This window comes from Ranitomeya variabilis, chromosome 8, assembly GCF_051348905.1.
Source record: "Ranitomeya variabilis isolate aRanVar5 chromosome 8, aRanVar5.hap1, whole genome shotgun sequence".
Classification (NCBI taxonomy): domain Eukaryota; kingdom Metazoa; phylum Chordata; class Amphibia; order Anura; family Dendrobatidae; genus Ranitomeya; species Ranitomeya variabilis.
Genome location: NC_135239.1, coordinates 163,485,849 through 163,509,258, shown reverse-complemented (window position 1 = coordinate 163,509,258; position 23,410 = coordinate 163,485,849). Strand labels below are relative to the sequence as shown.

At 47.1% G+C, this 23,410-nt stretch overlaps 1 protein-coding gene across 1 annotated transcript; it reads left to right on the top strand.

Annotated features, from left to right (window-relative positions):
* The first annotated feature begins 1,514 nt into the window (after positions 1 to 1,514).
* EIF3L (eukaryotic translation initiation factor 3 subunit L) lies at positions 1,515 to 22,772 on the top strand. The gene is made up of 15 exons (XM_077277514.1): positions 1,515 to 1,751; positions 1,884 to 1,932; positions 5,453 to 5,663; positions 5,798 to 5,877; positions 6,592 to 6,653; positions 6,746 to 6,815; positions 7,463 to 7,536; positions 7,651 to 7,822; positions 8,726 to 8,880; positions 16,808 to 16,978; positions 17,073 to 17,206; positions 18,669 to 18,842; positions 19,116 to 19,305; positions 19,454 to 19,534; positions 22,620 to 22,772. Exons 1-15 carry the CDS (start codon positions 1,731 to 1,733, stop codon positions 22,656 to 22,658), a joined length of 1,683 nt encoding a protein of 560 aa, XP_077133629.1. The 5' UTR covers positions 1,515 to 1,730; the 3' UTR covers positions 22,659 to 22,772.
* The last annotated feature ends 638 nt before the right edge of the window (positions 22,773 to 23,410 follow it).

Here is a 23,410-nt window from a genome sequence, read left to right as displayed (position 1 = left end):
CATTTACCTAGGTGGACAAATGTGGCATCTGACCCTATGCTAACAATTCATAGAAGATATCTTTTTAACTTCTCTGACCTATGGTTAAAGGGATTTTCAAATATAAGTAAAGGATCATTAGTAAAGCCGCATCCCCTTAAGGGTGCAGGAGGTGCTCTGAGAACGCCCCTGTGCAGAGGAAAAAAACGGAGAAACAAAGGGAGAACTAACACCAAATACTAAAAGTAGAGACAGATGTGTTTTTCGTCTCTGGAGGTAAAAAACAGACAGGAGAGTATAAGGCTGCCATGATCAGCTTTTGGCGCATTTTTGCCGCTGAATATTTTTTGCTACGTAAAAAAACGCAGCATCTTACAGTTCCAGAAAAGTGGACGGGGAGTATAGAAATCTCCTGCCCACTGTGCTTTTTAATGCAACGTAAACTGACCTGTGGTGCTTGTTTTAAATCTGCAACATGTCAATTTCTCTTGCGGGTGCACTGAGTTTTATATGCAGATTTCCCCCCTAGATTTGCATTAAATGCAGGTAAAAAACACATGTACTCCGCACCTGACTGTATCAATAAAGTTTTGTCAAAGTCAAATACCAGGAAATATAAAAAAACAAACAAAGACGATGCTGAAGTTGGTTTCTTATTAGGCAATTTTTTTGTTTGTTTTTTTACAGGTTTAACGACAACAATAAAAAAATTATAATAAAATACAATGCAGCGAGGTGCCGAGATGGGAATATGCTTAAAAGTAGCTACAAAAGTTGCAAAACTGGCACAAAAATGCCATCCATGTGGGCACTGAAGAGAGTTATTGAAAGGGTTAAATGCCTTTGGGCCACTGATCTCACACTGCAGACACATAGAACAGGGCGCACCACATCAAATTCCCATCTCTCCAGCCTGGCCCAAATTGGTTTTGGGCATCAGAACCGACATAACAGTTGGTAAACAGTTGATATTGATTTTTTTTTTAATAAGTAACTGGTGGTTTTCAGGGGTTAAAGGGAACCAGTCAGCAGGATTGTGCACAGTAACCTACAGACACTGCCAGGTTGGGGCCGTTATACTGATTACAATGATATCTGGTGATGAAATCCGTCTTGTGGTTGTTGTTTAATCTTTATTTATATATATCTCAAAGCAGCTTTATTCAAAGCATGACAAATCAACAACAGGCAAAAATAAACAAGATAAAAACACAAGTAACCTAATTTACATAATAGGCGCAATAATAGACGCAGAAATAGAGCAGAAAATCTGCAGTGTCAAAACCTCAACAAAAGTTCACAATGGGAATGTAACCGAGAGAAAAAAAACTCTAAAAAAAAAAAAACTTCAGTGTGAACACAGCCTAAATGAAGCCTGATGGTTGAATACTTTGTAGAAATGATCCGAGCTCGGGTGACTTGTGGACACTGCAGCAGATCCTATGAGCAGCTCTGCAGCAATCACCGCTGTGACACAGGAGCTGCTGCAGACGATCAGCACCTAGATAACAACCATCTCCATGTGCTAAGCCATCATTCAACACGCGAGAACGGCCTGTAACACACGTGACTAGGAAAAGCCAATCAGGCACAAGATGACAAACAATTGAGTTGAGGCAGAAAAGTAAAAGCGGCCATGATTGGATGTCCGCGGCACCGGAAGTGCGGTGATAGGACGTTGCCGGAAGTTGCCCTCTCCTTTTCTCCCTGTGCGCGCTGCAGTTGCCGGTGATCGGTCTGCAGACTTCATCATGTCGTACGAGGATTACGATGTGAGTGGCTGTGGAATGTATGATGGACGCGTCCTCTGGGATCGCTCTCTTTACGGCTGTCGCTATCCCAGTGTGGTGTGTGATAGGTTATTACAGCTTGTGCTTATTTCCCTCTGATCTGTTTTTCCGTAGACCCCATATGATCCCTACAGCTACCAGGCGGACTATGACACGCACACAGGTAGGATTATTGTCCCATGTCATCACGTCCCGGATGTGTAGCCTGTCTCCTATGTGCACACTGGAAATAACGCACCATTACAGGGGCTGTCCCCCTTCCGAAAACTGTAATCCTGCTGCAGTTTATTGTAACGACCCGCTGTTCACTTACCCTCCCCTGATCCAGCGCCGTGTCTCTGCTGTGGCTTCGAGTATCGGTGGTTGTCTGCAGCGCTGATGTCATGTTAACAATGCTGTAGCTAATCTGTGAGCTATGACATCTGCGGGACTGTAGCCAGTCTGTGAGCTATGACGTCTGCAGCGCTGTAGCCAGTCTGTGAGCTATGACATCGGCGGCGCTGTAGCCAGTCTGAGCTATGACGTCTGCGGCGCTGTAGCTAATCTGTGAGCTATGACATCGGCGGTGCTGTAGCCAGTCTGAGCTATGACGTCTGCGGCGCTGTAGCTAATCTGTGAGCTATGACATCGGCGGTGCTGTAGCCAGTCTGAGCTATGACGTCTGCGGGGCTGTAGCCAGTCTGTGAGCTATGACATCGGTGGCGCTGTAGCCAGTCTGAGCTATGGTGTCTGCGGGGCTGTAGCCAGTCTGTGAGCTATGACATCGGTGGCGCTGTAGCCAGTCTGAGCTATGACGTCTGCGGCGCTGTAGCTAATCTGTGAGCTATGACATCGGCGGTGCTGTAGCCAGTCTGAGCTATGACGTCTGCGGGGCTGTAGCCAGTCTGTGAGCTATGACATCGGTGGCGCTGTAGCCAGTCTGAGCTATGGTGTCTGCGGGGCTGTAGCCAGTCTATGAGCTATGACATCGGCGGCGCTGTAGCCAGTCTGTGAGCTATGATGTCGGCGCTGTAGCTAATCTGTGAGCTATGACGTATGCGGCGCTGTAGCCAGTCAGTGAGCTATGACATCGGCGGCACTGTAGCCAGTCTATGAGCTATGACGTCTGCGGCGCTGTAGCTAATCTGTGAGCTATGATGTCGGCGCTGTAGCTAATCTGTGAGCTATGACGTCTGCGGGGCTGTAGCCAGTCAGTGAGCTATGACATCGGCGGCACTGTAGCCAGTCTATGAGCTATGACGTCTGCGGCGCTGTAGCTAATCTGTGAGCTATGATGTCGGCGCTGTAGCTAATCTGTGAGCTATGACGTCTGCGGGGCTGTAGCCAGTCTGTGAGCTATGACATCGGCGGCGCTGTAGCCAGTCTGTGAGCTATGACGTCTGCGGGGCTGTAGCCAGTCTGTGAGCTATGACATCGGCGGCGCTGTAGCCAGTCTGTGAGCTATGACGTCTGCGGGGCTGTAGCCAGTCTGTGAGCTATGACATCGGCGGCGCTGTAGCCAGTCTGTGAGCTATGACGTCTGCGGGGCTGTAGCTAATCTGTGAGCTATGACGTCTGTGGCGCTGTAGCTAATCTGTGAGCTATGATGTCGGCGCTGTAGCTAATCTGTGAGCTATGACATCTGTGACATTTCTTATCGCTGCGTCTGTAAAAGTCCAGTAAATGAAAATATAAAGTAAATTAACTCCTATGGTCAACACCGTACATAGAAAATACTTTAAACTCCAGAATTGCTGTTTTTTTGGCTGCCGCACCTCCCTAACAAAATGCCTAATTTTGTAATCCTTGTGACCTGAAGAATCCTACTGCCAGGTCACTTTTTTTTTTTTTTTTTTTATACACACACAATGCATGCTGTAAAAAACAACCCCCCAAAAAACATAGGCAGATTTGAATTTTGTTCTCCCAATTTCTCTCCTGTTGGATTTTTCCACCGCAGGAAATCCGCAACGTGTGCACATACCCTTAATGTAAGACTTGCAAAACAGACATGTTGCATGGACTATGGCAGAGTAGTATAGTCCAAAACTTCTGGAGCATAATCCAATCAAAGATAGAAAATATTTGGAATGTAAGATTGCAGTTGATCCCTATTTTGGCAATATTTCATAGAGGAGGAGGAGTGGATGGGAGCACCAGCACTGGTCACTTTCCTGTTCTCATACGCTGCATTTTTCTGATGTGTAAAAAATGTAATTTTGAAAGATTGGTTATCGCAATGAGTACCTGCAAAGCATTTGTATTTAGACCAACCAAGACATTTGCTAAACATAGAGCACGACAAAGAAAAACTAACGAAGGGTTTCTTTGCTAAGTGGAGAATGTCAAAATAAACTTATTATAGTGCTGCAGAGAGAAAACATTTAGTTCAACTTTTTCTACACACTGAAAGGAAGGTATTTTGGAAGAATTAGAAGGTAAATTGGGAAGGCTGAAAGTGTAACAAAGCTTCCAAATTCTGGTACTATGTTGAGGTCTTAAGGGGAACCTGTCAAGTGAAAAAAACGCTATTAGGGTATGTGTCCACTTTGAGGATGGCCGGCGGTTTGGACGGAGCGGCAACCCCGCTCCGCCCCCTTCTCTAGACGCAATGATGCCTGATGTGTTCATTGCACACATCCGGCATCATCGCACCCCACACATAGGGCCTTCTGTTATACCTTGCGGTGGCGCAGCGTCGCTGCAAGGTAAACGGACATGCTGCGATCTTAAAAGACGCGCAGCATGTTCGGAATCGCAGGGCCGCCGGGTGCGTGTTACCATGCATAGTGGAGACGGGATTTCATAAAATCCCCTCCACTATGCTGTAACATCTGGACGCTGCGTGTTTGACGCTGCGTCTCTGCATCAGCGTCAGACATGCAGCGTTCCTGAACGTGGAAACATACCCTAAATCTGCAGACACAGGGTTAATGTGCATCTTAATAGCGCTCTGAACCTGCCTGGCGCCTGCACTTAGATTCTCTGTGTATAGAGGGCAGTGGCTGCAACTTTGCCCCAACACTGACTGACAGCAGCGCAGCATTGGGGCCGGCTGTCAGTCAGGGCCGGAGGCTCAGTTACAGCCACTGCTCTATATACACTGATCCGAACACTGCTGGGAAGAATAAAGTAAATTTCCTCCTGGCAGTGGGGCTCTCGGTGCAGTCGCCGGGCAGGTTCGGGATGCTGTTAACTTGATGATTAACCCCCATATCTGCAGGTTAATAGCGTTTTTCACGTGACCGGTTCCCTTTAAAAGTTTAGCATTTAGCCATATAGGATTTTTTAAGTTTGTTATATGAAGCGCTCTCATAAATTTAAATATGATGAGATTTCTAACGTTTTAGATTTTCTCTTTTTGATTTGGAAAACTAAATGGGGAAAACCCAATAAAAATGTATTTAAAAAAAAAGCATTTTCTGACATGAGATTCCCTCTAATAACATAAGCATGAGTTCTGCCTTCTGTATATTACACATGCAGCCTGTGAGAGGGGCAGAATTGGATTGGTGATTTCCATTTTAATCATTGTGAGCCTAATCGTGCTCCTATTAAATCATCAGCAGCAGATTGTGTATATTGCGTCACCAACTGCTCAATATTTCTTGGAGCCTCGTCCACTTATCCCGCCAAGACGTCCTACATCGATCATGTGTGAGATATTATTTAGTAGTCCTAAGCATTTTCCCTTTTTATCCCAGGTGACCCCAAGCAGGACCTGGCCTATGAACGCCAGTATGAGCAGCAGACCTACCAGGTCATCCCAGAAGTGATAAAGAACTTTATTCAGTACTTCCACAAGACCGTGTCTGACCTGATTGACCAGAAGGTGTACGAGCTACAAGCCAGCAGAGTGTCCAGCGACGTCATCGACCAGAAGGTGTACGAGATACAAGACATCTATGAGAACAGGTAATGTCTGTCAGATGGAGGTTCACATGAGTATGCTCAGGAACCAACTATGATTTTTATTTTGCAGCTGCTACCCTCCTGACCGACACTTCCATTATTATACACTGACTTACCGCTCTCTCCTCTCATTGCAGCTGGACCAAGTTAACTGAACGTTTTTTTAAGAATTCCCCATGGCCTGAAGCAGAAGCGATCGCTCCTCAAGTTGGGAATGGTAGGTGTGGGCATTCACTGTATGTTATTGATGGTCGTGTCACTTGGGGTATGTGCACCCAACATCTTTTATATGCCGGCGTACCTGCTGAGTTTTCAAAGGTCAAGACTCTTTGGGAAAACTCCAGCTGTGTTTTTCCTGAAGTCTTCATTGGCGTTTTTTATGTCGTTTTTACATCCGCTTTAGTCAGCTTTTTTTGTATTTTTAATAGTGAGCAGCTTCTAAGCGGAAGCCACCCAAAGAATGAACATGCTGCCACTTCAAAGGACTTCCAGGTTTTCAAAGATTGAAGTGGTTAAAAGGCATAACAAAAGACGGAACATGTGCACAGCAATGCCATTTTGACATTGCTGTGCATTGTTGTTTTTTTTGTGCAGGTGCTTTTTCAGGCAGAATCCTTCTGAAAAAAACAGTGTGCCCATACCCTAATGAGTTAAGTGTTTGCCCCCTTGTTTAGAGGCTGAAATGCATTTGCAGTTGGAAGAGTCACTTACATTTAGTGCAATAGAAAATGGAAGCCGTTTTCCATTGCAACAAACAGGTGGTTGCCGTGCAGAAAAATAAGCGCCAACAACTTCTTACTTGCTATAGATACTTTACTTTTTCTTGTGGTTTTGATAACTGTTTCTGTTTTTTTTCTGACTTTGTTCTAAATCTAAAACGACCCTCGAAACTGGATGTGTGGGTGTGATAACCAGTTCCCTTCTCTTTCAGACGCCGTGTTCTTGATTCTCTATAAGGAGCTATATTACAGACACATCTACGCCAAAGTTAGCGTAAGTATCTGTTCTCCAGGTTTCTTTTGGACACCGGTGCAGAATTTGTATTTGGTGAGATGAAATATCACTGATTCTTGCCCTTTCTTTAGGGAGGGCCCACATTGGAGCAGCGTTTCGAATCTTACTACAACTACTGCAATCTCTTCAACTACATTTTGAGTAAGGTTTCCTTTTAGGACATGTTCACACATTCAGTATTTTACATCAGTGTTTGTAAGCAAAAAACGAGGTGGTTGAAAAATACAGAAGCGGTGACGTGTTTCTATTATACTGTTCCTCTGATTGTTCCACTCCTGATTTTTGTCTTACAAATACACAGGTAAGATACTGAACACGGCCGTTGGTTGTAAATGTTAAAAGGGGTGGTCCGAAGGCCAAATGCATATTCATCTACATCCCCATCTATTTAGTGCTGTAATGTAAACTAGTTTCTAATATACTTGCATTAAAAGTTCCCTTCCGTCCCCTAACTACACTATCTTAACTGCTTTTGCATTTCCTGTTGGATGACTCTCCCTTTGAGAACACCAGTGCATACTGGGATACTCAAATGAAGGGTCATCAGGTGGGATAAGCTGCAGTCACTGCCACAGCTCCTGCTTCCTCCCAGGAACGAAGCTTCATCAGGGGTTGGGCTAGTCATGATGCATGATCACCGCTCCATTTACGGCCTATGGCAGTAATGGACATGCATGTGAATCCTGTGGATATATGATCATAATTTGTCGCATAGCCCCTGTAAGAATGACATGAATGTTTTATCTGCGGCTTGTGTTGCTGGGGTGACACTGATGAATTTCTTGTAGATGCAGACGGACCTGCGCCCTTGGAGCTGCCTAACCAGTGGCTGTGGGATATCATTGATGAATTCATTTACCAGGTACAGCTATTTTCCTGTAGACTTTCTCCCGCTCTGTTCACACTTCTGTGTATTTGATCAAGCCGCCATTCTAATATTTTCACTCTTGGTTATATCTATTTCTGCACTATTCAGTTTCAGTCATTCAGCCAGTATCGGTGTAAGACCGCAAAGAAATCGGAGGAAGAAATTGAATTCCTGCGTTCCAACCCCAAGATCTGGAACGTTCACAGCGTCCTTAATGTCTTACATTCACTAGTGGATAAATCCAACATTAACCGGCAGCTGGAGATTTACACCAGTGGAGGTGAGGGATGGAGCTGTGCTTGATGCCTGGTGTCCTTGGCTCATCTTCTTGACACAGATCAGGGTTTTGTGCTACTGACAGTTGCGTTTTTTTCTTTTTTCCATAAGTGGGTATGCCCAGACTTGAGGCTCACTCTGTGTGACTGCAAACCAGTGAATCCTCACAGTGCGTGCTGTCAGGATCTATGGCTCTGCAAGCAGGCGGTCATGTGACAGGAATGATGCAATTTGTAGACTTCTGGCCACATTCCGACTAGACATGTCCGGCCTCACTTAATCCACTTGCATTAAGCAAGGCAGCGCACGTCTAGTTGATACGTAATCGCATGAATGCAAATTGCAAATCACAAAGTGACTGCAAATTTGCACCCCAAGACTGGATAAGTGCGGAACCTGCTTATTTTTCCCTAGTTCACCATAATTCTCTCTGTACCGTGTATGCTAGATCTCTACAAGCATTTGGTGATTAGAAGTAATCGTTTACTTATGCTTAATTGTTCTTCAGTGGAACAATCTATGACCAACTTAAAGGGTACCAGTCATTAAATTCATGCCACATTGAACCACAGGTGGCACGACTGCCGCCTGGCCTGTTTTACTCTGAACCACTGCTGCTTGTACGTGGCGAGAGACCTAGTAATCAACCGGATCGGGGAGGAGCTGGTCGGGGACCACACTTGACAAGTCCGGATTCTCCCTATAATTCCCTGCCAACTTTTCAGTCTTTCTTTGAATTGTCGCAGTGTTTCAGAGTAAATGGTACCTGCTGCAGTTGGGCAGACTCCCTCTTCCTACTCACTAGCAGTAGTTTCTTTGCTGTAGCACACGATTACGTATGCAGTACATAGCATGGTTTTAGTTTTGTTTTATTTTTTTATAAATCGCCTTTCCCTCTCTTCTCCAGGTGACCCTGAAAGTGTAGCTGGAGAATACGGCCGACATTCACTCTACAAGATGCTTGGGTACTTCAGCTTGGTTGGACTGCTCCGCCTGCACTCGCTCCTTGGAGATTATTATCAGGCTATTAAAGTATTGGAAAACATCGAGCTCAATAAGAAGGTACCATTACTATTTATAGGAACGTACAACTTTTTGTTGCTGAGATTGTGAAGCAGAAGTCTGGTTTGGCCCCTAATCCATTGTTACCCATGAATGTGGAAGTATCTTCTGTTTCATTTTACTTTGATTTATTCTCAAGCAACTTTACCTAATACAGAATTTACTCTGTCGCCTCATTGGGGGACACAGGACCATGGGTGTTATGCTGCTGTCCACCAGGAGGCGACACTATGCATAATCTGAAAAAGATTAACTGTGGCTCATCCTGTGCAGTATACACCCCTGGACGGCATCAGCCTTCTCCAGTTTTTGCTTAGTGTCGCATAGGAGGCACACCTAAAAGATTTTTACTCAGTTTTTTCCGACGGGATTACAGATGAAGAAAAGAGGGTCTCCTGTGAGACTCCCGGCATGGCTCCTTCCTCAGCCCCCTATTATGGGGTGCCCAGTTGAAGTAGAGATGGCTATTCCCCATGTTGCTCCTTCCCCAGTCCCTCGGGTGCTGGTTCGAAGTCGAGACCCCCCCTCCTTCCCCAATTCCTTTTGGTTTCTGGGTTGAGGTCGAGGCGAGGATAAAGGCCCCTGAAGGTGACAACAGCACCCTCCCTATCCCCCTCTGGGGGTATTGGGTTGAGACACCTCAGGTAGGGCCTGTACAGGCAGCATTCTACAGCTCCCAGCAATGGGCCAGCACACTGCACCTGCATCCAGGGACCCCAGCCCAGCTGCGGGCTCCTGTCGGGGCCGGGGGGAGTGCAGGCAGGCATGGCACAGACAGACACAGGGCTCCCTGCGCCCCTGTCTCTGCGGCAGCACCAGCTCTATACTGCCTCAGGGAGACCCCTACCGGGCTCCCCCTTCCGCTTATAGCCCCACCGCCATCCTGCCTCTAAATACGGAGGGGTCCGGTTCAGATCCGACCCCCTCCCGGACTTTCGCGCCGGCCTGGAGCCCTTCTGGGCCTCGGGCATCTAATTTAGGCCCCGGCTTCGGCCTAGCTGAAGCTGCCGCCTCCTCTCCGCCCCCCGGCCCGCCCCCCGGATGACAAATATGACACTACAGTGTCATAAAGTGGGTGGATCGAGACAGAAAGGGCGCGTTTTTACACAGCCTTGCTGCCTTTTTCCAGCTCTCCGCCCCCTTCTCCTCCTTTCCTCTCTGTCTCAGCAGCCATTTTCGGCTGCAGATTAACCCTGCATCTCCCGGTCACCAGGACCGGCAGCCAGTCTCCGGGGGGCACAGGACTGTGGATCTTCGGCGCTGGACCTAGGGGCACACTGGTGGGGTAAGATCACAGCTGGGTTTTTTACTCAGCTGTGAATCCATATTACCTAGAAGGCTCCCCTATAGGTTTCTCTACTCCTGTAAGGTCCTCTGCTGGCAGCACTTCTGCACTCTGTGCACTATGCCAGGCTCAAGGTCCAAGAGAACCAGGCAGAACTGCTATTATGCATTCTGCACAGCCTGCGGGACCGCTCTCCCCAGTAGTAGCACGTACCCGCATTGTACCCTAGTCCATGCCCTCATCATCTCTCGTCTTGACTACTGCAACCTCCTGCTCTGTGGCCTCCCCTCAAACACTCTCGCACCCCTCCAATCTATTCTAAACTCTGCTGCCCGACTAATCCACCTGTCCCCCCGCTATTCTCCGGCCTCTCCCCTCTGTCAATCCCTTCACTGGCTCCCCATTGCCCAGAGACTCCAGTACAAAACCCTAACCATGACGTACAAAGCCATCCACAACCTGTCTCCTCCTTACATCTGTGACCTCATCTCCCGGTACTTTCCTACACGCAACCTCCGATCCTCACAAGATCTCCTTCTCTACTCCCCTCTTATCTCCTCTTCCCACAATCGTATACAAGATTTCTCTCGCGTATCACCCCTACTCTGGAACCCTCTACCACAACACATCAGACTCTCGCCCACCATCGAAACCTTCAAAAAGAGTCTGAAGACCCACCTCTTCCGACAAGCCTACAACCTGCAGTAACGACCGATCAACCAACCGCTGCACGATCAGCTCTATCCTCACCTACTGTATTCTCACCCATCCCTTGTAGATTGTGAGCCCTCGCGGGCAGGGTCCTCACTCCTCCTGTACCAGTTATGACTTGTATTGTTCAAGATTATTGTACTTGTTTTTATTATGTATACCCCTCCTCACTTGTAAAGCGCCATGGAATAAATGGCGCTATAACAATAAATAATAATAATAATAATAATTGTCAGAACTGTATACAACTAATGTGTCAGAGCCCCAAGAAGCCCCTGCCAATGCCTCGGTGTCTAATGCCACGCCGGAATGGGCTACTCAGATATCGCAATCTATGACGCAGTCTATACACAACCTAACCTCCACATTGCTTCAGGCTCTGCAGGGTCATGCCCCGGCTATGACAGTTACCCAGCAAAGGGAGAGCTTGATTCAGGAACAAAATGACCCTGGCACATCCACGTCTAGGTCAGGACGCAAGTGGACCCATAGATCAAGTCCATCTGCGTCATCCCATAGCACACGGTCATCCCCCTCTCGGGATAGACACCGTAGCTCCAGGTCATCTAGACCGTCCCATTCCAGGGACAGACGATGCAGATCTCCGCAATCCCCGACCAGAGAAGGCCTCCTCCCCGGCCCACTCAGCAGGGGACGCCTCAGTGATACACAGGATTCGGAAGGCATCTGCGACTCTGACTCAAACAGAGAAACGGAGGGGTCCCTGATCCCAATCCCTCCTAGCAATACAACGCTAGTTGAGGACATAATTTCATCCATCCATCGGGTGCTGGACATTTCTGATCCGCCACCAGAGGCCCCAGAACATAAGATTTCCTTTGAAGGACCTCTGAAGCCGCCTAAGGTTTTCTCTAACCACCCAGAGTTTAAGGCGATCCTTAAAAAGCACCTCTCACAGCCTGAGAAAAAAATTCGCTAATCGCAAATATCTGGAGGCGAGGTACCCCTTCCCACAGAAGGACACCAAGGAATGGACAGATCCACACAAAGTGGACCCCCCAGTCTCTAGGCTAGCAGCACAGACCCTCCTTTCACTGCCAGATAGCTCAACCCTCAGGGAAGCAGCAGACCGGCAGGTAGAACGCATGGCTCGTTCAATTTTCGAGGCAGCAGGGGCATCCCTGGCTTCCGCGTTCGCCTCAGTTTGGGCTGCCAAGGCCATTCTGGCCTGGGCAAAGAATTTACAAGCTCTCCAAGCATCCGCTCCTGAGCTGTCGGACCAAGCGGTTCAAATAGCAGTCGTAGCAGATTACATGCTCCATGCAGCTCTGGATTCAGCAAGGGGAGTAGCGGGGATAGCATCAAATGCCATCATGATTCGGCGTATCCTCTGGCTGCGGGAATGGAAAGCGGATGCAGCCTCAAAGAAGTCCCTCACGCACCTCCCCTACCTCAGTGGGAGACTTTTCGGTGAACAGTTGGACACTGATATCCAACGCCACCGGGGGTAAGAGTACTTCTCTTCCCCAACTGAAACCTAAACGCACTTACAAGAAGCGTAACCAAACTCGATTCCGATCCTTTCGGAATTCCTCTGGCTGGGCCGTCTCGCGTCCAGCACAAAATCGTAACCGTTCCCCACGCAGGGACAACTCACGATCGACGCAAAGGTCGGACAAGACCTGGCAGTCAAAAGCAGGCCAGCCTAAGCCCAGAGGAGGAAAATCTCAAACTTTCTCCTCATCATGACTCACGGACTCCGGAAGACACCACACCAGTAGGCGGCCGACTTTTGCTCTTTCATCAAGTCTGGCTGCCTATTACAGAAGACAGGTGGGTCAGGGAACTAGTGTCTTCCGGATACAAAATAGACTTCACCTCCAACCCACCGGACCGATTCTTACTCTGTCCCCCCAAAACCGCCAGCCAAGGCTCGTGCCTACCACCAAGCGATCTTGCTTTTTCAAGCAGGAGTCATAGTACCGGTACCCACGACCGACCGCTTCCGAGGGTTCTACTCCAATCTGTTCGTAGTTCCCAAGAAAGGAGGCAGCGTACGGCCCATACTAGACCTAAAACAGCTCAACAAATATGTACGGGTCCGTCATTTCCGCATGGAGTCCCTTCGGTCCATCATTGCGTCCATGGAGAAGGGAGAATATCTCGCCTCCATAGACATACAAGATGCATACCTGCATATACCTATTGCACCTGCCCATCAGAGGTTTCTCAGGTTCGCAATAGGCCAGGACCACTACCAATTCAGGGCTCTCCCTTTCGGACTCGCCACGGCTCCCAGAGTGTTCACCAAGGTCATGGCAGCCACCATGGACGTCCTGCACTCCAGAGGCATAGTAGTCGTTCCATACCTGGACGATCTACTCATCAAGTCTCCCACCTTCAAGGACTGCGAGCTCAGCGTCTCAATCACAACCGATACTCTGTCGCATGGGCTGGTTAATCAACCTACAAAAGTCATCACCAACCTCGAGTCAGTCCCTGACCTTCCTGGGAATGTTATTCAACACCTCCAGGGGTCTAGTGCTCCTTCCCAAGGACAAGGCACTGGCTCTCCGACTAGCAGTTCACACCCTCCTCTGCAAACCCCCTCGATCTCTCCGGTTTGCCATGAGAGTCCTCGGCACGATGGCAGCAGCAATAGAAGCTGTCCCATTTGCCCAGTTTCACCTCAGACCTCTCCAACTAGCCATTCTCAAGTCCTGGGACAGGAATCCCTTTTCTCTCGACAGGGAGTTCCAGCTAACGTCGTCAACCAGGAGGTCCCTGCACTGGTGGCTCAAGCCAACCTCGCTAGCAAAGGGGAAATCCTTTCTCACAGGTCAATGGAAGGTTCTGACCACCGACGCGAGCCTGACTGGTTGGGGTGCGGTGCACCTACACCACAGGGCACAGGGCAAGTGGTCCCCAGTGGAAGCGACCATGCCCATCAACATCCTGGAAATTCGTGCCATCCTTCTGGCATTGAGGGCCTTCCATCACTTACTGGCAGCCTCTCACATCAGAATACAGTCGGACAATGCCACGGCTGTGGCATATGTGAATCACGAAGGGGGGACCTGCAGTACCCAGGCGATGCGAGAAGTGTCACACATCCTCCGCTGGGCGGAGGTCACAGGGTCGGTTCTTTCGGCGGTCCACATTCCGGGTGTGGACAACTGGGAAGCAGACTTCCTCAGCCGACAAGGAATAGACTCGGGAGAGTGGTCTCTCCATCCCGAAATTTTTCAACAGATCTGTCTCCGCTGGGGGACCCCGGATGTGGACCTAATGGCATCCCACTTCAATGCCAAGGTCTCCAACTTCATGGCCAGAACACACGATCCGCGGTCGCTCGGAGCAGACGCTCTGGTTCAGGACTGGACCCAGTTCCAGCTTCTGTATATTTTTCCACCTCTCCCCCTGATATCCAGAGTGGTGAGGAAGATCAAACAAGAGGGAGTTCCAACCATCCTAATTGCACCGGACTGGCCCAGACGCACATGGTACGCCGACATCGTACAACTCACAGCAGACGCCCCCTGGCGTCTCCCCGACCGCCACGATCTTCTATCACAAGGCCCGTTCTACCACCAGAACTCAGGGGCTCTCAATTTGACGGCGTGGCCCTTGAGACCTGGGTTCTAACCCAGGCAGGGCTCTCGACGAACGTCATTGGAACCATGATCAGAGCACGGAAACCAGCCTCTGCCAAGATTTATTACCGTACCTGGAAAGCTTTTCTTACCTGGTGCGAATCTCGTGGCCAGATCCCACTCCCTTATTCCCTACCCAAAGTACTTGGTTTTCTCCAATCGGGTCTGGAGGCCAGGCTGTCATTGGGCTCGCTTAAGAGCCAGGTGTCAGCCCTCTCAGTGCTTTTTCAAAGGCGCATTGCTACCAAGCCGCAAGTAAGGACTTTCCTTCAGGGGGTTTCCCAATTGGTTCCCCCCCTACAGACGACCACTAGAAAGGTGGGACCTCAACCTGGTCCTGACAGCATTGCAGGAACCACCCTTCGAACCCCTTAAGGAGGTCCCGCTCCGCCTTCTTTCCCAGAACGTGGTTTTCCTGGTGGCAATCACCTCACTACGCAGGGTGTCTGAACTGACAGCACTCTCCTGCAGACGGCCCTTCCTGGCTTTTCACCAGGACAAGGTAGTTCTTCGTACGGTCCCATCCTTCCTTCCGAAGGTTGTGTCCGACTTCCACCTCAATGAGGAAATTTCACTACCATCCCTTTGTCCGGTTCATAGAGTGGAGAAGGCTCTGCATACGCTTGACCTTGTTAGGGCATTGCGTATATACGTGTCTAGGACTGCGTCCTTCCGGAGGTCTGATTCTCTTTTCCTCCTTCCGGAAGACGGCCACAAGGGTCTGCCAGCTTCCAAAGCTACCCTTGCCAGGTGGATCAAATCCACCATACAAGAGGCCTACCGCCTTAAGAATTCTCCTCTTCCAGCCGGTATTACGGCACACTCTACACGGGCGGTAGGGGCCTCCTGGGCCATTCGGCACCAGGCTTCGGCACAACAAGTGTGTAAGGCGGCCACTTGGACTAGCTTACACACATTTACTACAGGGTTCATTCCCAGTCCTCAGCGGACGCGAGCCTGGGTCGATGTGTCCTGCAGGCGGCGGTGCCCTAAGTATAGGGGCCTGTCTGCACAATATTCGTCCATTGCTTCCCACCCAGGGACTGCTTTAGGACGTCCCATGGTCCTGTGTCCCCCAATAAGGCGACAGAGTAAAGGAGATTTTTGTGTACTCACCGTAAAATCTCTTTCTCTTAGCCTCTAATTGGGGGACACAGCTCCCACCCTGTTGCCCTTTCCGGGCCGTTGTAACTGTTGAGTTCTCATATTGTTTTCTTGAGCTCGTACATAGTTGCCTTCTTACAGGCATAATTATGTGGTTCATGTTACGTTCCTCCTACTGCTTTTGCACAAAACTGGAGAAGGCTGATGCCGTCCAGGGGTGTATACTGCACAGGAGGAGCCACGGTTAATCTTTTTCAGATTATGCATAGTGTCGCCTCCTGGTGGACAGCAGCATAAGACCCATGGTCCTGTGTCCCCCAATTAGAGGCTAAGAGAAAGAGATTTTACGGTGAGTACACAAAAATCTCCTTTTTGCAGATGGAGAATCCAACAACATTTTACCTACTTCATTTTTTTTAATTTCATGCTGCAGAAACTTCTACAACAAATCTTCCAAGTCTGAACATACTGTACTTGAACACAGATTTTGCAAATCTCTGAAAAATGATGGTGTACAAATTCCTGTAGATTTAATGGCATGATTCTCTGCTGAGATCAGCAGCAGATCCGAGAAATATTTTATCTACATGCTCATAAAATAACCTATGTGGAAGTTCTACATAATTTAAAGAGGTTATCCAGGACCATATTTTTCTTTTACGACAGGCCCAAGAACTAACAGGCGGGTAGGCTGCTAACTACCTGCCTATTGTGCCCGGCGCCAATCTCTGCTGGCACAGAGCAGTCACAGACCGCTCCTGCCAACTATTAAGCGGCTGACGTCACGTCCACAGAGCAGCGACTTCTCTTCCGCTCTGCTCTGTTGAAAGGTCATGACGTCGGCAGTCACTCGCCATCGACAGACCAGAGTGGAAGAAGGACAGCTGCTCTGTTGATGTGCAGCAGCTGAATTGCTGGCAGGAGCGTTCACCGACTGCTCTGCAGAACAGGCAGGTAGTTAGCAACTACTTGCCTGTTGGCCTAAAAACTATTAGTTAAAACAAAATATTCCTGGATAAACCCTTTAATGCCTTTTGGGACATAAGGAGATCATAAACGTGGGCGTCCGAATCCGACAATCACTGCAGGTCTTGCTCTGATGTAGATTTCTGTTTGTACTGTCAACCATGTAGTAATTTCTTACAACTATTCAGTTGTCCAGGAAATTACAGCCGATCTGGAATTCTAATGTGTTTCTGGTCTTTTCCTGCAGAGTATGTACTCCCGAGTGCCTGAGTGCCAGGTGACCACATACTATTACGTTGGCTTTGCTTACCTCATGATGCGAAGATATCAGGATGCCATTCGTGTGTTCGCTAACATCTTGCTGTATATCCAGAGAACCAAGAGTATGTTCCAGAGAACCACCTACAAGTATGAAATGGTGAGCCTCGTATGTTGTCTGCCGTCTCTTATACTTTCATTATCCCATTATAAATGACCACTGGATTTCCAAACCTTGTATCCCTCGTGCACAGATTAACAAGCAGAATGAGCAGATGCATGCCCTGCTGGCCATCGCCCTCACCATGTACCCCATGCGCATTGATGAGAGTATTCACACTCAGCTGAGAGAGAAATATGGCGACAAAATGTTACGTATGCAGAAAGGGTAAGGAAGCAGTAAGCTGCATGATCGCTTTTTATGGTGCAAGTCAATGGCCTCTTTACATCTATTGGAGTCTCTGTGCTATTGATTCTGATTCCAAATGGCTAAAAAAATATTAATCTTTTTTGCATTGCAATTTAGAAATATTTGATCAAATATTTTATTTTGGTTGCAGAATATTTGATATCTGTAAAAATCGCTCTATCTTGACTGATACGGCAGGGTCTCAGTCTTCTAACCATAGATCTGACATATCACTAGGGCTAGAATAAAAGGGTCATGGGCATTTTCTGTATATAGTCCCTGGGTAAACATGGAGCTGGGCAGAGAAAACAAGGTGCTTGCTGAGCTTGACCTAGATTTTGTATTAGTGTAAATGAAGGTAGGTTTATGCCCACCATCCTCAGTGACATGGTGCTGGAATAAGCATTTGACTTGTGTAAATGGGGGTTGCAGCCTTTAGGCCACATTTATGCAACAAGTCTTCTATATGCAGCATTAGGACCCCTTCACACTATATGTACAGGATCTTTTCACATCCCTTTAAAAATCCACAGGTATTAATATGGAGTTGTTCCCACTTGGCAGTTATAACAACCTCCACTCTTCTGAAAAGGCTTACTGGAATATTTTGGAGGTGCCTGTGGGCATTTTTGCCCGTTCATCCGGAAGAGTATTTGTGAGGTCAGATACTGATGTTGGCGAGGAGGCCTGGATCTCCATCTCCTTTCTATGTCATCCCAGAGGTGTTCTATGTATTTGAGGTCCGGGCTCTGTACGTAACAGTTAAGTGCTTCCACACCAAACTCTCCCAGCCATGCCTTTATGGACCTTGCTTTGTGTGCACTGTCCAGTCATTGGGAACAGAAAAGGTCCATCCCCCAAAACTGTTCACGCAAGGAGCTGCAATTTTACCAAATGCTTTGGTATGCTGAAGTATTATTTCCCTTCACTGGAACTAAGGGCCCAAGACCGACCCCTGAAAAACAACCCTATAACATTATCCCTCCTTCACCAATGTTACAGTTGACCCGTTGTAGTCAGGCAGGTAAGCGTGCCAGAGAGAAGAGCAATTCATCACTTTGAAGAACTACTCCAGTGGTGGCATGTTTTACACTGCTCTATCCAACACTTGTCATTGTGCTTGCTGGTGTAAGGTTTGCAATGGGACTAAGTGATAAACCTGTATTTATACTTTTGTTCATACAGTTTTGGTTTTCATTTACAAAATTAAAAAATAAAAATGTATAGCTTTCTTCTGGGGAAACCTTTTCCAGTTCCCCACTTGGAATTTCGTATAGGTAAAAAACGCCATTAAAACTTGTAATTAGACAGCTGAGTGCACATTTCAAACAGAAATCTGTCCTAGAGTTTGGCTGATCTACAACATTTTGGGTATGTTATGTAAGTAAATATTCTGTTTTTGTCATTTCTGATCACTTGTAAATTTTCTTCTACTCATCAGCGATGCACAGATTTACGAAGAGCTCTTTAATTACGCCTGCCCCAAGTTCCTGTCACCGGTGGTCCCTAACTATGATAATGTTCACCCCAACTCTCACAAAGAACCATATCTTCAGCAGCTTAAAGTCTTTCTTGATGAAGTCCAGCAGCAGGCGCAACTGTCCACCATCCGCAGGTGCGTCTCCAGTCTGGCGCTGGTGTAAGGTGTCACATCGGGGCCCTGCGGGTTACTCATAATATCCAGTGAGCCCATGTTGTATCAATGCATGATCGTACACAGGCACAAGAAGATATGTTGTTTGTTTTATTTTTTTTACAAAGCAAGAGACAGCAAGATATAAATTGCAAAGTGCTTGTGTTGTCCTAAGGACGTCCCTTCAAAAGGGAGAATGTTGGGGTAGAAAGCTGTCCAGAGACCTCACAAAATGAGTTGTTTTTTTTTCCCCAGTTTCCTGAAGCTATACACCACTATGCCTGTGGCCAAGTTGGCAGGATTCTTGGATTTACCAGAACAGGAATTTCGCATTCAGCTTCTTGTTTTCAAGCATAAGATGAAGAACCTGGTGTGGACGAGCGGCATTTCTGCTCTGGAGGGAGAGTTTCAGTCCGCATCAGAGGTGGACTTCTATATAGATAAGGTACAGTATTCAGCTGCGTGAGTTGCCATGTTTTACTCATTTAATAATACAGTGGATGACATTTCATTTTATCTATATAGTCGTTGTGTTCATCTATTATACGTGGAAATGACCTTCCGCAACTTACTTTGATTCCATTCTCCTTTAGGACATGATTCACATTGCAGATACCAAAGTCGCCCGGCGCTACGGAGACTTCTTTATACGACAGATACACAAGTTTGAAGAGGTGAGGATCTTCTATACTTATAAGTGCTCATGTTCTAGCGCTCTAAAGCAGTAAGCTTGTTCTTCTGTATCTGGAGGTGAGTGGGGCCATTAATGTCACACCTTCAGCTATCTTACAGCTTGTGGGCGTTGGTGGCAGGTGTCGCACTCCTGACATCACTTGCGCACACAAGCTGAAATTCACTTCTGATGTCAACTGGAATTCTTTAGCTAGAACAGCCATGTAGCTAGTCCACACAAGGCTATTACTACGAATAAGACAGGTGCCCAATACCTACCGTTCAGGCACTTCTGTCAGATATCTGTATTATTATGTAGCACCATTGATTCCATGGTGCTGTACATGAGAAGGGGTTACATACCAATTACAGATATCACTTACAGTAAGCAAACTAACAATGACAGATTAATACAGAGGGACGAGTACCCTGCCCTTGCGGGCTTACATTCTACAGGATTATGGGGAAGGAGACAGTAGGTTGGGGGGTTGCAGGAGCTCCGGTGATGGTGAGGTGGTAGCTTCGGTAGTGATGAGGAGGCAGCGGGGTCAGTGCAGGCTGTAGGCTTTCCTGAAGAGATGGGTTTTCAGGTTCCGTCTGAAGGATCCGAATGTGGTTGATAGTCGGACTTGTTGGGGCAGAGAGTTCCAGGGGATGGGGGATATTCGGGAGAAGTCTTGGAGGCCGTTGGGTGAGGAGCGATTAAGTGTGGAGGAGAGAAGGAGGTCTTGGGAGGACCGGAGATTACATGAGGGAAGATTAGTTCAGAGACGTATGGAGGAGACATGTTTTGCATGGCTTTGTAGGTCAGTATTGGTAATTTGAACTGGATACGATGAGGGAATGGGAGCCAGTGAAGAGATTTGCAGAGGGGGGAAGCGGAGGAGTAGCGAGGAGAGAGATGAATTAGTTGGGCAGCAGAGTTAAGGATGGACTGGAGAGGTGCAAGGGTGTTAGCAGGGAGTCCACAGAAAAGGATGTTGCAGTAGTCAAGGTGGGAGATGATGAGGGCATGCACAAGGATTTTAGTAGATTGACGGTTGAGGAAAGGACGGATTCTGGAGATATTTTTGAACTGGAGGTGACAGTAGGTGGAAAGAGCTTGGATGTGCGGTTTGAAGGACAGGGCAGAGTCAAGGGTCACTCCGAGGCAGCAGACTTCGGTACAGGGGATAGCGTGATGTTAATTGCGATAGATAGGTCAGGTAAGGAAGATCTGTGGGATGGAGGAAATGGATATGGCTGATACACTCTGGGATTCTGAACAGTAGAGAGGTGATGTCTGGGCCAGAAAGGTAGATCTGAGTGTCATCAGCATAAAGGTGGTACTTAAGACATACTGATAGGGAATTTAGATTGTGAGCCCAATCGGGGACAGCGATGATAATGTGTGCAAACTGTAAAGCGCTGCGTAATATGTTAGCACTATATAAAAATAAAGATTATTATTATTATTACTGGAATCCATGGGACTTTATGTATTGTCCCAGGCCAAGTGTATAGATTGAGAAGAGTAGGGGTCCTAGGGAGTGGGAGACTCTGAATGTGCGGTTGGAAAGGTACGAGGAGATCCAGGATAGGGCGAGGTATTTGATGCCAAAGGAGGAGAGGATCTGTAGTAGGAGGCGGAGGAGGAGAACTATCAGACAAGGATAGAAGCGTTTTAGATGCAACACGCGATACAGGGTAATCCACTGAAGGAGACTGTAGCCAATCCTTCCTTAAATCAGGAGCAAAGGGATATCTCGACTCAATAGGCTTCGGACCTGTGAACAGTTTATCTGGTCGATCCTTATGTCTTTGGACAATGTTCTTAAACTCAGGGTGATTGCCAAACACCCTGTGAGGACGTTTAGCCCTTTTAAAAGACACTGCGTGATCCGGAACAGATAGATTCCTCGTCCACTCTGAGTCTTGTTAACTGACTCAATAGACACGACATCACTGGTCCTGCTCACTTACTGATACATAAGTAAGCCGAACCAGATTATCCCTTTGGATCAAGGAAAAATAAACACTAAATTTGACTCCTGTGACCAGGGTTTCTTTAGATTTAGCGTCCAATGTAAAAGGAACCTGTAAGGTATGATACTATTAACCTGCTGATATAAGGTTAATCTACAGGTTAATAGCTTTATGAAGGTGCCCAGCCACTGTACTCAAAGTGCTGCTCCTGGGAGAAAATTAACTTAATTTCTCCCGTCGGCTGACAGCTTTCAGTCAACAATTTTAGTTACCGCTCGCCATACTGAGAGCTGCATTTATAAGCATGCCCCAGCATTATAACAGACAGCTTACTCTTCAAAGCATCAGTACCCTCAGTCAAAATGCTGGGGCATGGTTACAGCCTCACAGTGCTGTGAGTGGTAAATGAAGCCATGCTTGCAAGTCTGTATGACTGAAAGCCGGCTGCTCCCTGGAGAAATAAAGATCATTTTTTTCCTGGGTGCTGCATTTTCAGTACTACAGCTGGGCTACCTTCATAAAGCAGATGCAGGTTAATGGTGTTATCCCACCTGACAGGTTCACTTTAATCTTATGATAAATAAGTTGATTATTATGAAGGTGTATTCACAGATTTAGGCTGTTTGCTTTGATAATATAGCGCTATCATATTCCACAGCACTATACACACATTATCATCACTGTGCAATCCCTATCAGTATGTCTTTGGGGTGTGGGAGGAAACTGGAGAACCCGGAGGAAACCCACGCAAACACAGGGAGAACATACAAACTAATTGTAGATGTTGTCCTTGGTTGGGAACTGAACTCCAGACCCCAGTGCTGTAAAGCAACAGTGCTAACCACTGAGCCACCATGCTGCTCTATTGTTTCTGGTTTCAGCTGCAAATGTGTATAGTATTTTATTGGACTCTAATAATTGGAAATTTATATAATTATACATTTTCATTTACTGTCAATGCTCATTAAGGATTTTTTACTGGAGATGCACAGATCCAAAATCGTAGACAAGAATGCCATATTGGACTAGTTTAATGCAAGTTAAAACATGTAGTTGAGGCCTGTAAAGCCTCTTCGGTACATCTGTATTATGCGACTGAAACTTTAGATTTCTGCTTTACAGCTAAACAAAACTTTGAAGAAGATGAGCCAGAAACCTTGAAAGCCGTTCAAATGGACAAGATATTTATAAGGACTGAAGGTCATCCTACACCCCCCACACATTGCTGGCACTATCAAGTGGACTAAATTGTTTTAATAAAAATTCTAAAAATCAGTTTACCGTGTAAATATTTTTCTGGCTTTAGACCTGTTTAATGCACCACGTTGTCTATGTGTTGGCAAGCTAATGTTAGATAATCTAAGTTTGTCACCCTTTGACTTAGTAGCAAATATTTTTATATTTAATATAGCAGTGCTGAGCGTTTGTGAAATTCTTGCACGCTACGGTTATATAAGACCAGAGTCAGCAAAGCTTTATACTGGTTTAAAAAGATTGGAAAAGTCTCAAAATTTCGGGGTAACTCGAGGCTGGGCTAAAATTTTGCGACTTGATGTTCTCATGGCATTTTCGCCCAACTCCAGTAATACGGGCGGAATCGGGGCATAGCATCCTCCCCTTGTGAAATTCAATATGAGCTGTGCTGTTTGCTACCCCACATACGTCACTCCATCAGGGACTGCAGTAGGATTTGTGGCGAGACCACTTGTCCAACGCTCCTTATTCTTTAAGATGCATGCACCTCACTAGAGCAGGAGCGTCTGACTCGGCATGCCCCCTCACTAAGACCCCGCGTGCACAACAAGATGTGCCAAGTTCATTAAGAGACTCACATCTTAGTACAGTGCAAATGAATGTCTGGATAGAATGGTGTCTTAGAGTAGGTTGATAATTACTAAACTTTTCTTTGAGGA

Excerpts from the sequence above, each read along its gene's own strand:
- EIF3L (XM_077277514.1), top strand. The coding sequence starts at position 1,731 with ATGTCGTACGAGGATTACGAT. Across the intron at positions 7,537-7,650 it reads TTGATGAATTCATTTACCAG|TTTCAGTCATTCAGCCAGTA; the intron begins GTACAGCTATTT and ends TGCACTATTCAG. Across the intron at positions 19,306-19,453 it reads TGGACTTCTATATAGATAAG|GACATGATTCACATTGCAGA; the intron begins GTACAGTATTCA and ends ATTCTCCTTTAG.